General features: G+C 40.0%; 1 protein-coding gene across 1 annotated transcript; it reads left to right on the top strand.

The window, feature by feature from the left end:
* The first annotated feature begins 536 nt into the window (after positions 1-536).
* LOC126649908 (uncharacterized) lies at positions 537-16606 on the top strand. The gene is made up of 8 exons (XM_050334272.1): positions 537-1112; positions 1205-1262; positions 1613-1958; positions 2776-2847; positions 3861-4000; positions 9158-9222; positions 10696-10824; positions 11380-16606. The coding sequence occupies exons 1-8, from the start codon at positions 537-539 to the stop codon at positions 11935-11937; spliced, it is 1944 nt and encodes a 647-aa protein (XP_050190229.1). The 3' UTR covers positions 11938-16606.
* The last annotated feature ends 402 nt before the right edge of the window (positions 16607-17008 follow it).

Genomic DNA, 17008 nt, shown 5'->3' with positions numbered 1-17008 from the left:
CGGAAAGGGAATTGAGGGGGAATAGAGGGGGAATAGAGGGGAAATAGGGAGAAGATGAGGAATTGAGAGGGAAGAAAGGGAAAAGAGAGAGGGAATAGAAAGAGAACAGAGGGGAAAGAGAGGGGGAATTGAGAGGGAAGAGATAGGGAACTGAGAGGAAATAAAGGGGAAATTCAGGGGGAATAGAGAGGGAACAGATGGGAAATAGGGGGGAATGGAGAGGGAATGGAGAGGGAACAGATGGGAAACAGAGAGAACTGAGAGAGAATGGAGGGGGAATAGAGGGGTAATTGAGAGGAAATAATGCCTCAGACCCTGCATCCCTGGGCACGAGGGCAACTGGAGTTTGACCGGATCTCAGCGCCCTGGACGAGCGTCTACCCACGAGCACGAGCCCGTGGCTCCATCCAGCCCCCTTTTCCCTCCAGGGAGTCCCAAACCCTCCCCCAGCTCCCCTGCGTCTGTCCCACGGCCCAGCCCAGCTCCAGGCCTGGCAGAGCTGCAAACAACCCCCGGGCTCCTGAAGCCCCAAACCAATGCTCAGGCTCACCCATGGGGACCCCCGCCCCTCTCAGCACAGCCCAGCCCCACAGCTCTGGGACCCCACCGTCACCCGGCCCTTCGCCCTTGCCTCTCCACCCTTCCCAGCGCACACGGCAAGGACCAGCCCGGAGTGGGAAAAAGAGCCCTTGCCCAGGGAGGAAATCCACGCTGGCAGGAGAAGGGAAACGTGTCCCTCTGACTCACCCCACCCCACGGTCGCCCCGCCGGGCCCCACTCACGCCGGGGACGATCTCCTGAAGCTGTACCTGCCGCGTGCGGCTCCCGGGGGAGATCCCGGCACCATCTGCAGGCCCGGCGGGACCGAGCGGGGCGGGACAGGGACGGGACGGGACGGGACGGGAGCGGGGCGGAGCCACGCCGGCGGGCCTCGCGCCACGGCCGGGGCTGCCCGCGCCGGTGCCTGCCGCCGCCCGCGAACCTCCCGCCCGCGCCCGTCGCCGCCGAGCTCCCCACCCTGCCTCCCGAGCGCCACGCTTCGTCCCCACGGCCGGAGGCGCCGCGGCGAGACGGGCTGCGAGCGCGGGGTGCGGCTCGGGGACGGGGCGGAGGTCAGGCAATAGGATAGATGCCTCTCTGAGGCGGGGGGGAGGCCTCGTGCCGCCATCTTTGTGTGGCTCTCGAGACATTCCGGTCACGGCAGCACCGTCTTTGGAGCACTGGGGGTCAGAGCGGCGCCGTCCTTAGGAGCACCAGTCCGGGTAAGCCCCATTCCGCACCCCGGTAAAAATCCAGTCCGGGTTTTCCCCCATTCCGTACTCCGGGAAAAATCCAGTCCGGGTTTTCCCCCATTCCGTACTCCGGAAAAATCCAGTCCGGGTTTTCCCCCATTCCGTACTCCAGGAGAAATCCAGTCCGGGTTTTCCCCATTCCGTACTTGGGAAAAATCCAGTCCGGGTTTTCCCCCATTCCGTACTTGGGAAAAATCCAGTCCGGGTTTTCCCCCATTCCGTACTTCAGGGGAAATCCAGTCCGGGTTTTCCCCCATTCCGTACTCTGGGAAAAATCCAGTCCGGGTTTTCCCCCATTCCGTACTCTGGGAAAAATCCAGTCCGGGTTTTCCCCCATTCCGTATTCCGGCCGAAATCCAATTCGGGCTTTCCCCCATTCCCCGCCCCCCCCCCCCTCATCCGCCGTCGCTCCCGGTGTTCCCAGAGGACGCCGCGGGACCGGCTGTACCCAGAGCTGTGCGGGGTCCCGCGGGAGGGGTTGGGGTGCTGCGATGGCGGGTCGGGGCTCGGCTCGGCCCCCGGGGGTGGCAGGGCTCGCTGTGGAGCCGTGCAGGGGCTCAAAACCCGGACGAGCCCTCCTTTTGGCTCCCGCCCAGCTGGTCCCCCCAGCACTCACCCATGTTCATCCCAAGGGACACTCCGAGCCCCGCCAGGACGGGACAGCAGGTGCCTCCGCGGCACCCGGGCACGACAGGGAGGCAAATGGCCACGGGCTCTTCCTCGCTGCCTGCCTTGGGGAGCCAGCAGGCAATCCCAGGCTGGCCGTGCCCACAGGCAGCGCCAGGATTTTTCTGGGCGTTCCGAGAGGCTGTGGCAGCCCCGCAGCCAGCGGGGAGGGCTCTCCGGGGAGGCAAAAGGACGTGGAGATGCTGGGGGTTGATCCCTAACTTAGAGCATCAATTTCCCCCAAAAGTACAGCACTGACTAACGTTATATCATTGTCTTTGCCTTGTAAGTCATTCACAGGCACTTGTTTTTTTCTTAAATCACGTTCTGGATTTGAGTTTATGATAGTGCTGTGCTACAAACCCAAGATTCTTTTTAAAAAGCCATAGGATTTGGCTTCGGAGCTGGAAATAAAGATCATATATCATAAGTAACAGAATTTGTCCCCAAACAAAATCTTAAATATTGAAAATCCTGCTCTCACACCAGTTTCTTTTTTATTTGATCATTTTAAACGCACCTCCAGGTTATTACCATATTTTTCCAACTGCCAAGCTAATGTGAAAGGTGATGAGCAAAATTATCATATGAATAAAACACATTTATTTCACACTCATTCACCTCCTTGTTGATATTCAATAACTATTACTTGTCAGCCATAAACATATGGTCTTGTCCTTTCTGATTATAGATGTTTTGGGCTTCCTGCCTTTAAAATGAATTTCACAAATGAAGACATATTTTTTTCTAAGTGATCCGGAGGATATAGAGTTTGATGAAAAAGAGCAGCTTTACAAGATCAATTTAACTCTCACAGGTTTTTCTCGGCTGACTGGAAGAGGGCAGCTAACCAGCCACAGCAAACAGTGTCTTTTGCTGCTTCCCACAGGTAAAAGTGATTAATTACTAGAATTGTACACCCTTTTGGTTCAAAATTATATGGCAACAGGAAATGTAAATAGGATGCTGAAAATTGCCATTTATAAAGGTATACATTGTCTTTATACAATGACTTTAACCAATTTACAGTGACTTTAAGCGGTTTTCTTTAACTTCTTTTTCTTTATAGGAGGTCTCTGTTCTTTCTTAAACGTTTAATGTAATTTTTTTTCCCTTAGATACCCGACAATACAAAGCAATTGCGGAGTTACTGTTAAAATTTATTGCTAATTTTGTTTTTTTTAGGCTCACAGCAGAGTTGCTACGACTCCTTTGTGCAGAGTCACGAGTCAAAGAGCAAGTAAAAATTTGTGAAGGAGTTCCAGTCTTGCTCAGTTTAATCCATTCTGATCATATCAAACTTCTATGGAGTATAGTTTGGATTCTGGTACGGGTTTGTGAAGATCCTGAGACTAGTGTGGAAATTCAGATTTGGGGTGGAATCAAGCAGCTCCTTCATATATTACAGGGATAGGTTTTCAGTCCTCAATTTCATGACAATTGTATGAGACTGTTTGATATTTTAAGATATATTTGACCAAGCCCTGTTTCATTAAATAGCATCTTTGGTTTGTTCGGCTCTGCGTGATGCCTGCAGAATTTAAAGGGCTTTTTAGAACATAATGAGTGAGCAATATTTTTTTCAGCTTTTCATGTTTCATTGTCATCCTTCAGGAGTTTTTCATATTTCTGGTGTATAAACTAAATAACGAATAAATCATAAATATGTCATTACTGTCTACTTAGTTTCTCAATTAATCAGACACCTAATTAGTGAGCTAGAATTGTAAATATAATTGATGAACGTGGTAAAGAAGTTTTCTGCTTAAAGACTTGTTTGCTTTTTCAAAGTGTATTACATAATTTAGTGAAAAACCTACAAATTTTCAGAACTTCAGAAATGGTTAACAAAGACATATTAAGACATTTATAGTTTGATTTTTGTTTTGTTTTTAATTCCAGGGAAAGAAATCTTGTTTCTGATCACTCTTCAGTTAGAAGTTTATCTAGTGCAAATGCATCAGGGAGGATCCAGGATCTTCATTTGTCAGATGATCTGAGTCCTGAGGAGATGCAAGAAATTACTTTCTCACTTCAAGTGGGTAGGTTTATAAGGTCTCTGTTATGTCTTTACGTACACTTATGCAAAAGGATTCAAAATATTTCAAAATTGTAAATTTTATACCTGCTTTGGGGAGTAGGAGCACCAAGTCCGATGTGTTTATTTTCATATGTGCAATACCAGCACTTATTTTCAAAAGTATACTTTTGTTAGAAAGAAGCAAAGCACAAAGTATTATGTATATGGGAATTAGATGTATTTTTCACCTGTAAAAACATCTTATATATATAATTTTGGGTTTAGCCTGAGATTATTTTATTTGATCATGTTTTTCCCTGTATTCTAATTTGCTATGTTAGATCAATTATGAATTGATTATGATGGAACTCTGTGTCAAAGTGGTATTCTAAAGACTACCAGTCAGGTTAGGATTCTTCAGTAGTTATGGAGCAAATCCCTTTTAGAGGAGATTTCTCAGTAGCAAGTCAACTTCCCATTCTGAAAGCCTTCTGGAGGATCATGTCTTTTTCCAATCACTATAGAAGGGCAATGCAAAACATCCTTACTAGAATTACATAAGTCTTTGCAGTATCTTCCTGAAAGCTGTAACATAGTACATAACTGGTTTTGAATACTTTATCATAGATGTTACCTCTGAAGAGTGAAATAAAGATGTGAAATAAATCTAGTATCCAATCTCCCTGTCTTTATCTTGACCTGTGCACTTTTCCATCCTTTTTTCTCCCTTTGTCCCATTAAAGAGGGGGAGTGAATGAGCAACTAGATGAGCATTTGGCCCTTTGCTAAGGTTAATCCACCACATTATCCAAGTATTTTTATGAATCTGGCCCTAAATGTTACATCTGACTTTTTATTCTAGCTTGTTGTACTGCAATTACTGAGCTGGTGCTCAATGAGACTAACACTTACCAGGTTGTACAGGTAGGAAGGAAGATTTTATTCAGTGAAGTAAGGTATTATAGTCTATAATTTCAATTAATTGCTGTTGTTCGCTATCATAATTTAAGAGATTGCAAAATATGCCTCTCTATAAGTTTAGTATTTCTGTTTCTTTATAGAGTTACACACAGAGGCATAGACACAAAGGTATCAACATAAGTGTCTAGTCTGGAAGAATAAACAGTATTATTCAGACAAGGTTCATTTTGGTTGGCATCTCTTGCTGTGCTTTTGTCATATTCAAAACAAGATAGTAAATAAGAGTCATCAGAGAATCAACTGAGAAATGCAAATTCTGAATTAGATGAAGTTTATTAAAGCAAAAATATGCAGCTTAAAACCGACATGTTGCTTCACATCAATTTGTCTTTTCTTAAGAGTATGTATTTCTGAGATAACTTCCTGACATTCCATCTCCAGTGATAAAACATTCTTAAAATCCCTGATTGTATTCCAGACCTAGTCAAAGATAAAAATAATTAGAACATTAATACCAGCTAAAACCTGTAGACAGCTCTTACATTCTGAATGTTAACTCAGTGATCAAAGCCTTCAACTTAGCCTAAAATCCAACTAGAAATATTCCTCAAGGAACTGAGGATCCTTAAATATGACCAGGATATAAGTTGGGTATATTTCAAAACTATTGGTTAACAGGAAAAGAATGAAAGTAAGTCTAGAAAAAATATTTTCTATGATTCTTAAACACTAAAATCATCAGTAAAAATTTAGGCAACTTTTTATCTGAACAGTGTAACTGCATATACTTTAGGCTGTCTGAATTAATAAAAATAAAATATCACTTGCTTAAATTAAATGATTTTAACATAGAGTTTTTGTGTGTTGCTCTAGCAATGTATGGTAACTGTAGTCAGTAAATTTCTTAAAAATTGATAGTACAATGCACAGGCTGGGCTAAAAACTTAACTTCTCCTACTCATTCTGTTAAGACACTGACTTCTCCATTTGTCAAAACACCAGGCCAACATTCCCCTTTCAGTTCAGGACATATCTTCAAGCATGTTCACTTCCATTGGAGTTCCACCTTAGAACAGCCACGGTGATTTTAAATCCTTCTCCTTTCTCTGTGCTGATACAACTTTGAGAGTTGCTTGGGTTACAATGTGAAGGAACTCACTTGGGTTAAAAACAGAGGAAGAAGATTTGCAGCTCATTCAGTTACGTGCTGAGGAAGTCAATCTAAGTGACCTCTAAAGGTTTATATCATTTGGTGTCAAAGGACTCTTGGTTCAGGCATTTGGGAACCTTTTGCTTCTGCTGTAATTGCCCTCTACCTGTCTGTCTTGTGTCCTTGTCTCAACTTACATCCTTGGTAGCAGTCTGCAGTAATTTGGTAGCAGATAGAATGTGCTTATGATTCAATGGCTCTGTTACACCATCTAAAACCTTAGCTTAACTCTACCTTCATGAACAGTCAAAGAAAACATGAAGAAAACTGCAGCAGAGCTGAACACATATTTCCTTCAACTCTGCTAGAGAGGAGAGGAGTTTTCAACAGGGAGCTTATCAAGTAATTGGGAACAGTACTCATAACTAAATTTACCAATACCATCTATCAGACCAACACATTAACAAAGCACACCTGGCTGTTTGAAAATGGAACCTGAAATCAGTATGGTTTTCACAAAATCCTGCTGAAGGCACAGACTCCTCAGGGTATCATTTTTGGTGTTTCTCCAGTTTAATTTATTGAGACTGGATTTTTTGTTCCTGACAATTCAGAATATCCACATGATGACAGGAGATATGTTGCTGCAATTTCCTTCACCTCCAGAGATAGAAACATTGCTTCATTATGTGTTCAAAAGCTCTCTTTGCGGTATCAGTTTAAATGGAACAGTGATTTAATTCTTATATAGATTTAAGTAATTTGAACTTAAATTTTAGGTGTGCAATAGGATGCCGAGAACTTGTCTATTGGTGTTAGCTTCTGATATACCTGAAGCAACACTGATTCTTATTGGTGGTTTCTGTACAAAGGAGCACTCTTAATATTGGCCTTTCTCTGTTTCCAGGCAAATTAAATGTATACAACAGCAAAGCTGATTTTACCCAACAAAGAAGGGAATGCTGAAAAAGCCACTTTATTACAGGTAGCTCCCTTTATTATGATGGGATACTGAAAGCCCCAAACAGTTCCTGAGAATTTTTTATGAATTAAAGTTTATTTTATAGTAAAAAAAAAAAAAAAAATCATACTTAAAGGAGACCCCCCCACCAAACAAACCCAGGAATAACAAATAGTCCATGAACTAAAAGTTAAATAGTGCTTCAATTTACGTTTTCTGTTCTGATTTACTTTGTTTCTAGTACGTTATATAGTGTAAAGGAAAGTGGATATATCTTGTGATAGTCTTTCCTCCAGTTTTTCAGGTTGCCCAGCATCAGATCTTCTTTATAGTGCCTTAATCTTCACTGAAACTCACTGTAAATTTGACACTGTACTAATATCTGTTTATTTCTGGAGCATCCTACTGCAGCTGTTACATGAAATACAGGAAAACAATCACATGAAGTAGAGAAAATGTAAGTGTAGGATAAATATTGACCCACTAAGCATAGAATGGCTCTTGGTTTTGCATGTCATTACCTCCATAAAGGTACTGGTTTGAGTCAACTTAGGCTAAAGATTATCAGTAGTAATTAACTACCTGGTAACTTTTCTCAGGCTCTGTGAAATGGTGGGTGTCTCTCCAAGCCATAGGAAAGTAGTGGGCTGGGGTTCAGGGATGAACACAGCGGCTGCTGCTCTGGTTGCCCTTCTCTGGGCAAGTGTGAGAAAGTCCTTAGCACAGGTGGATGCAGTCAGGATCCTCCCTCTCACCTGGGCTTTGTTCTGGTGTAGCCCTACCCTAACGTGGTTACATAGCTACTCAACTGTCTGATCAGATAGGCATGCTTGAATAGCAAGGGAAGGCATTTCCACAAGAAAGAATTTAATTCTAATGTCATCTTTCTAATTGTAGTTCTTCTGGATTAGGGCTGGGGAGCTGGTTGAGTGCAGTAGGTGTTTTATGATGCACTTCAGTTAAATCATCTTAAGGATGAGATAAATAAAAGTCTTCCTAAAGGGTATATGAAACTAACATTGAGTCTAACAAACTGGAGCATGTGCACATACAGTTGCTGCACAGAACCATAAGGAGCTTAATTTATGCCCACTGAGATTTTTAGATTCCAGCAGAATGTGTTGGAAATAACTCTCAAGAGCTATGAAGCAACTGTAGCTGGGTTAAACATGAAGCCAGTGTGAATTAATAATGGACTTCATGATCACATATGAAAGCTAAATCTGTTTTGGGTAAGAAGTATATTTTTATGAAACCTTATTCATATTCTCACACGGCCATCTGTATTGCCTTTATCATTGTTACTGCTATTAAATACAGTGGCAGCTATTGGAATACCCTTTTTGAATTTATTAGGTCTTTTTCTTAGAGTTCTTCAAATGCTGGTCTGGTTTCTTTACTGCCCCACTGTCTATGTTTTCAGTGATTCAATTTTCAACTTCTTTCTGCCATCCTACCTTAGCGATCTTACTCCAAGACTATCTTTGTTTGCTCAGCCCAACTGAAGATGAGTTGCATAAAAGCATACATATTAGCTACCTGCCAGTGGTTGTTTTAAAAAATAACCTTCCTTTAGGAAACAGCATATTGGAACAAAGGTACATAAATATAGAAGTGGAGGTACATAAAGATCCCTGTAAATATGATGAATTTAGGATGAATTAAAAAGTTGAGTGTTCTCTCTTTCTCACTCCTTTTTTTTTTTTTTTGTCCCCTGTTAGAGTGTTCTACACTGGTTTTTTTTCAGAAAAAATGCAGAATGCTTTTTCTACCTAAACATTACAAACCCACTGATTACATTTACCTTTTTCAGCATTGGAGAAGAGATCACGTCTCAAGTCTTGAGCTATCTGCAAATATGAAGAGGTGATTGAGATTTAGATGCTCCTCAGCATGTGCTACTGTCACCACCTTTTTTTTTTTTATTATTTTTTTTCCACCTAAATATCCCAGCATACTTTTAAAATACAGCAGGAGCTTAATATATTTTTATTCCCTTTCTTGTCAGGTAAATAAGATAATCTATCTAGTCATTTAAATACAAAGTATACCAGTGTGTAAAGTCAAGGAGAATCCTTGTTGTTTATCAGTGGCTTTTCCATTTGTGTATAAATTTCTTATTAATTTAAGTACTTTTCCTGTTGCAGTGTTATGCTGTCAGAGCCCTGAGATTTCTCTTCAGTATGGAAAGATATCAGCATGTTTTCAAAAGGTACGTTAACCAAATGTTTTGTGAAACTCCTTTGGGATAGTTTTCAGAAGTCCAATCAGAAAGACCTGTTTTTTAAATGGAATTTATTATCAACAGGAAGAAATAGTAATGGGCAATTTCTGTGCTGTCCACAGCTACAGATAGCCAGCCCTGCACTGCATCAGTGCCAGCTTACTGTGGGGGCTTGTATTGTGTGCATGCCAGACAACGTGGCTCTGCAGGGCTCCATCTTCCCCTGTCAATCAACGCTTTAAATATGTTGAGGACAGATTCATTACTGTTGGAGATCAAACATACTTCTACCCTGAAGATCAGCAGATGCAAGTTTCAGCCCTCAATAGCAGCAATTAACTGGGAGCAGTAAAATTTTTTCCTGAGCCCTCAATTCCTTCACGTGGGAGTGACTTTGCATCAAGCTGTTTTACTTAGGAGTGTTGTTGAAAGGTTTCAATCAATAAGGACAAAATATTTTGCATCAATTACCCATTTTTACTACTAAGATGGCAGTTTCATCAGGTTAGCTACAAAGGCCAAGTGCAATGTAACAGCATGATTTGTGGTATTAGAGTAGTAGTCATAGTGCTTAGGAGCTCTGCCTCTCAGTAGTGTTTATAGTATGTTTTTAGTATGTATCATAAATTACTAAAATTCAAATATAACTTTTGCGTTGTATTTTTATTTTTTTAAACTAGATTTTGTACTGAAAGTGCCCTAGTTTGTAGTGAATTGTCATGGTTGGCAGATTTTTGAAGAATCTGGCCTAATTTGCCCTCTTGATTTTTCCAAGTGCCTTAAGCTCCTGCATTTCTAGTTCTGCCAGAACATTAAAAAAAACCCAACTAGTTCAGCATGTAACTAATAAATAACTGTTGCCTACTATCTGTTACCTTTTGCTTTTCCCAGTCCTTTTCATCTTTTAGACTAGACTTTTTTGACAAAAATTCGAATATCTGTCACTTAATGCATTACAAGAAGAAACTCAGATACTGTGACAACAAGCCTAACAGAAAGTACTGTAAGAAAAAAAAATACAAGAATTAGTGGAAATGCAGAGGAGGCTGAAGAAAAGTCCTTTAACTCCTATGTCTGTAATGTTAGAGGGTTAATATCTCAATAGATTAGTAAAAAGTAAGTGTATTTTTTAGGAGGTTCTGAAGTAAGTTGTAATAATAAATACTGAAAAGCCTCTGCTGTAGATTAGTAGCTACTGTGTACACTGTTTCTAAAATATATAAAAAAATTACACCTTTGTAGACTTCCCAACTGACTTATTTGAAATCTTTATTGATATTGGACATTATGGGTGTGATATCAGAGCTTATGAAGGGTTGATATCAAAGCTAAATTTGTTAAAGGTAACTAAAAACTTTAAACCTTCATAGCCTTAAAAAGTTTTATGCTTGCACATCTTTAGCACAAAAAAAGGCATGAAATATTTTACATTTATTTATTTATCATTTAATTTATGACTAGGGGCACGTATTGAAGCAAATTGCTGAAAGTATTGAGAGTATGAATCAGAATAAGGCACCCACAAAGCACATAGGAAATTATGCAATTTTAGAGCACCTTGGCAGTGGAGCTTTTGGAAATGTATATAAGGTAAGCTTCCCTTTTGCTATTATTTTACGGATTTAAGGGGAGTTTTCATGGAGAGGGTCTAATACCTGTTTTAGGCAGAACTGTCCTTTGAATTTCAATAGGGGAATGTAGGTGCAAAAAGGCCTTTTAGGGTCTGGGCTTGTTAGCGTTTACTGTGATTTTGTTTGTTCCATTTTGTATTTATAAGGTTGACCAGTGTATCTCTTAGGTTTTCTACTTTTACTTTCTTTTAGTTCATTTCCACACAAGGCATTTCTATCTATTACAAAGGCTAATAAATCTGCGTAAACCCACAGAAATTCAAGCATGTTTTGTCTGAAAAGCAGCACTGAACACAGGTACTGTCACTTCAAACACTGTGCAAGTTCAGCAGTATACTGCTAACCTGTATTGTGGGACTCCATTTCTTTTATTAATCACTTCACACACAGAAAAACCTGTGATTGTAATGTTTATAGAAAGGCTTGGACTCTGAAAACTAATCCAGTAGCCACAATAGCATTCTTTCTATGCCCATCCTATATTAATTGTACAAAGATTTTATCTTATTTATAGGTTAGAAAGCATAATGGACAAAATCTCCTAGCAATGAAAGAAGTCAATTTACACAATCCAGCATTTGGAAAGGACAAAAAAGACAGAGACAGCAGTGTAAAAAACATTATCTCTGAATTAACCATCATCAAAGAGCAGGTATGTCTCATGAACTCTAATATGATGTGTGGACATTCTTGTGTGGAGAACTGCCTGGTGGAAAAGGACCGGGGGATGCTGGTTGACAGCTGCCTGAACATGAGCCAGCAGTGTGCCCAGGTGGCCAAGGGGGTCAATGACATCCTGGCTTGTATCAGAAACAGTGTGGCCAACAGGTCCAGGGAAGTGATTGTCCCTCTGTACGTGGCACTGTTGAGGCTGCACCTTGAATCCTGTTTCCAGTTTTGGGCCCCTCACTACGAGAAAGACATTGAGGTGCTGGAGTGCAATCACAGAAGGGCAATGTCACTGGTGAAATGTATAGAGAGTAAGTCATGTGAGGAGCAGCTGAGGGACCTGGGGTTGTTTAGCCTGGAGAAAAGGAGTCACAGGGGTGACCTTGTCACTCTCTATAACTAACTGAAAGGAGGTTGTAGCAAAATGGGGGGTCGACCCAGGGAACTAGTGATAGGACAGTAGGAAATGGCCTTGAGTTGTGCCAGGGAGGTGTAAATTGGATATTAGGAAAAAGGTTTTCACCAAAAGGGTAGTCAGGCATCGGAACAGGCTGTCTAGGGAAGTGGTGGAGTCACCATCCCTGGAGATAATTAATAGTTGTGTAGATGTGGCACTTGGACCTGGTTTAGTGATGAACTTGGCAGTTGCTGGGCTAACAGTTGGATGCAATGATCTTGAAGGTCTTTTCCAAAAGAAATGATTCTACATAGCAGGGCTGCGAGCTGCTTTTACTTTTTTTGTTCCATCAGTACAAGATTGGCGCCCTTTACCTGAATTCTGTCAATAATGAAAACCTGCTTACTGTAGTGTTAACAGCAGTGCAAATGCTTGTTACTAAAAGTTCTTACTTTATATGTTGGCAGTATTTGAACTTTTTTCAGAGATTCTGTAAATTAAGATTGTGATAAAAAAACTGCTGAGTCAAGTCTTGGTTTTAAAATACAGTGAGAAGATATTTTTTTTCTTGTAACTGAAAACTAAAAAACCAGACTAATCATTAGTGCTCCTAAGCTAAGAAAGGCAAAACTTTGATGCAGGTATAATTACTTGCCTTCAAACTTCGTTTACTCTCTTTCAGTTATTAAGGGGAGAGGGGATAGGAATCATACTGTATTTTCCTTCTGGTTGCTCTAGTAATGTGCAACATTTCTCTGTGTTTGGGGTAGCAGTGAAGGTCTACTGCACTGCAGTTCACAAACAACTTTGTGGAATCCTTGTGATATCCTTCCTTCCAGTGTGTAGCTAAACATTATAAATACTATGCCATCTGTTAAACTGTTCTAAGCATTTACATTTCTTTCCTTACTGTAGCTTTATCATCCAAATGTTGTATGGTATTATTGAACCTTCTTGGAAAGTAAGTATAGGTGCAGAGATTTACCACATTTTACATAATGAAGAAATAGAAATATGTAATAAAACCACTTACAGCTTGTCAGGAGTCAAATTTGAGCAATAATCTTTCTTCAAGAACTGCTACAGTTCAGACAGGCTTATATTCCTTTAAAACTGGAAGAACGGTTAGAAATTACATTTGTTTATCTATCAGTAAAACTAGATGCAATGTAAACATGTGGCAAGCATCATTCTTCTCCTAAAAAGGTACAAAATTTAGAACTGAAATGCTAAATAGGGAGAAAAGCTATAGTGAATAGTAGGATGAAAGATACAGATTGCCCAGCCACATTGTCTTAATAACTTTTTTATGAAAAGTTATCTACATACACCTGCCCCCTGAGTGATTATCAGACAGTGGTTTCCTGATAGTTGCTATGACGTAAGTTGAGGAAAAAATGGAATACCAAGGAGTAGGACTATGATTAAAATTAAATTTTTAAAAAGTAAAAACTAACAGCTTCTAAAATATATTTTTACCTCAAATACTCTATTTTCAAATGCCTTCTGTATACATATAATGTTCTATTAATATTCTTTTATATAGATGACAGATTGTACATAGTCGTGGAGCTCATAGAGGGGGTGCTATTGGGAGAACACTTTCACCCTTTGAAGGAAAAACAACAATAGTTTACAGAAGCCAGAATATGGCCTATATTTATCCAAGTAAGGGCCTCCATTCTTTTTTGCCAGAACTTTCCTGCATGTAATTAGAATCACAGAATCATAGAATTAACTGGGTTGGAAGAGGTCTTCAAGATCATCAAGTCCAACCCTTGATCCAACCCCACTGTGATTTCTAGATCATGGCACTCAGTGCCACATCCAGCCTCATCTTAAAAACCTCCAGGAACGGTGAATCCACCACCTCTCTGGGCAGGCCATTGCAATGCCTGATCAATAAATAGAAACATTTAAAAATAGCATTTACATTACATGAACTGTTACTGTTCCCTTTAAATGTAATGTAATTATTTAACAATTTTCTTTGTGTTTTTTTTGTTTTTTTTTTTTTCCCTTTTTTCATTTGACTGAATTCCAAGAAGACAGTTTAAAGAAAGGAAATCGTAGTGTACAGCAATATGAATAATGGTATCCAAACTGTCATAACAAAGGCTCAGGTCAGTGGCAAAGGAAGTGAGGTCTGCATTAGCAGTTTGACCAATACTGTGTAATGACCGGTGTTCTTAGATAATAGTGTAGCTTGTGCCTTAGTTTGACTTTGTGCTCTTTTAGAAAATAACCCGTGTTCTCCCTCCGATCAGACTGAGATACAGTGAAACTACAGCAGATGGTTTCCCAAAACTTTTTACATTATTTAAAAAAGTAAAAAGCACGTATCTGCATGTTAGTTGTTGACTACTAAGTAGCTCTTGCTGAATCAAAGAGGGAAGATATTTTGAGCATTTTAGGTAGCATCATCCACAACACATTACTTTTGTGCTAGTCCTCCCAGTACTATTTTAATATTTAAATATTTTTAATATTTACACTTAATGTTCACAGTCCTGCAACAGTTTCCAAAGACACAAAAATTTACTATAAGCCTCTTGAATATCTAACTCTTTAATGCTGGAAATCAGGGTTTTGTGGTGCTGCACACCTTGTATCTGGCTTCTACTTTGGGAGAGTTAAGTTTAGGTCAATATTACAAGAAGTGGATATATATATCTAGTAAAGTAGAAAGGAAACAAAACCAAAGGCCCACAAGTCTAATCACAGTATTTATTTAGTTGTGTAAATATTTTAATCAGTGCCAGAAAGACCATAACTCGGCAAACCAGTTTACAGTAATCTGTCTTTAGTTCCAGTATTCCTGGGCAGTAGTAGCATGTTACGCTTGGACTTTTCCCTATATGAACAGGAGAAGATCTGGTATTAAGTGCATAAATCCCTATTGATAATCCATGGTTAAGTGATTCGCTGCTCATTTTACACCTTCTCTGCTTTAAGATCACACATGGTATTAAAATAAAATGGCTAAGGATGTAGCTTGTATTTAGATATGTTTTGCCTTAAGGGATGCAAAAGAGCAGTGATAATTGCTGTGCATTGATTTTTTTTCATAGGGCTTAAGCCCTGTAAAAACTACGCCAATGTATTTCCATTCCAACAGTCAGAGGAAAATAAACAACCCTGCACTTTTTTTAGATGCCTTGGTTTCCTGGAATGGAGCTTAGTGCTACCGTGTACCTGGCTGCAGAGCCACCTCAGGAAGTCCCTCTTTTTTTCTTTTTCTTTTTTTTTTTTTTTTTCTCCCCCCTTTTTCTTTTCTCTTTTTTTTTCTTTTCTCTTTTTCTAATTTATTTAAAAATATGAATGTTTACATGAAGTGTAGGTCTTAATTTTGACCACTCCATTTAAATTCTCATCTAAAATGTATCACTTAAAATGCAGTTGCATGTTTAAATTATATTCTAGACAACTCATTCTTACTATTTTCATATGTATTACAGTGACATGTTTCTCATTCTGTTTACATATGCCCAAGTTAATGACAATTTCTTCCTAGCTTAATTTTGCAGTTATAATATTTTTACAGTTGTTCTGTGAAATGTTCGAAATTGCCAAGGTTGTCATCATAAAACCTTTTAGGGAAGAATTTGGTGCCCTAATGGTGTTTTTTTCCAACCAAGTATCTTGGCCATTTTTTTCACATTTAATGAAAGTTATTCCATAAGTTATCATTTGCTTCATTCACTTTCATCTCTGTCTTTATATGGTAACTTCCTAAAGGCAGGTTCAACAGGCTGTAAAATATATCTGTAACAAATAGTTGTCACATCACAGAGCCTGCACCATTCTGAAGGGTTTGTCTTGTACGTATGTTCTGTAAATCATAAGGTAAATGGTTCATGACTTTCAGTTCATAAATTTAGTCTGTCAGATGAACACCACAGCGAGCTTAGTTTTCTTTTTGCTTTCTTATGATTAGTAATGTTTTAATTACTCATCTAGGACAAAATTATCAAGTACAGTACAAACGTGTGAAATATTTTCTTTATACAAACAGTAATTTATTTTATGGCAAATTTTAAGACTATAGAGGCACACAGCTTTGAGTCAGCATAAATGTAGTGCTATAAATAAAGCAAATTGCTCAGTATGTTTAAGTCGATTTTATTTTATAATGTTTTTAGTGAAAACCTCTAGAACTTTGTAGTTGGCGTTGAAGTTAACCTAAAGACACTTTCATATTGAATTTAGTATCTGTTGACATTTATTTGGAATAATGAATAAGTTTGAAAATTGATACTTTTCTAAATTATTTTATTGGAAAGACACATCATTTATAGTATTTTCTTTTCTATTGTTGCTGATGCTCCTGTGCAAAAGTGTCTTCCAGGTTCGGCTTCTGTGGCTGAACTGAGGTTTTGATTTTAATACTCTTTATTTGAAATGTGATTACATTCTGTACGGTTTGAATTTTTTACAACTGCTTTTCTAATTACAGTGACATTTTCTTACTTTATAACCAAATCCAAAGCAAATGAAAACATTATTTCAACTGTAGAATCAACATTCAGTTTATACAGAAAACACAACTCTCAGACTTGTCTTTAATGTGAAAGATTGAGCCTTTGTGTTGTTTTAATTACTGCTAGAATAAAATTATCTTTTGTAACATTTCAGAAAGTTGGTAAAAGCAATAAAAATAATCTCCTGGACTCTATTCGTGCCGTTTGTGTTTTTATTGCCGGGATCTGAGCCCGCCGGGCGGGCTCGGCCGGGCGTCCCCGTGCCCATGGCAACGGCCCCGGGCGGAAGTGGTCGCCAGGACCCCTCGGCACTGCGGAGCACGGCGGCTCGCCATAGGCCGGCGGGCCGGCTCGCTGCAAGAAGAAGGGAGGCGATTGGCCGCGACGTCTCGGCCGGGCGGAGGGAGCGTCGCCGTCGTCGTGAGTGGGCAGGGGCGGGTGGAGCGCGCGGCGCGCTGAGGGCCCGCAGGGGAGGGAGCGGGAGGGGAGGGGCAAGGAAAGCCAGTGTCCCAAATATCCCCATCCCTGTCCCATTCCACTCGATCACGTCTTCCCCAGCCTTGCACTTTTACCAGTTCTCAGCCTTCAGGAGGCAT

The sequence above is a fragment of the Myiozetetes cayanensis genome, unplaced genomic scaffold (assembly GCF_022539395.1).
Source record: "Myiozetetes cayanensis isolate MyiCay16 unplaced genomic scaffold, myiCay2020 scf516, whole genome shotgun sequence".
Lineage (NCBI taxonomy): Eukaryota > Metazoa > Chordata > Aves > Passeriformes > Tyrannidae > Myiozetetes > Myiozetetes cayanensis.
This window is presented reverse-complemented; position numbering and strand designations above follow the sequence as displayed.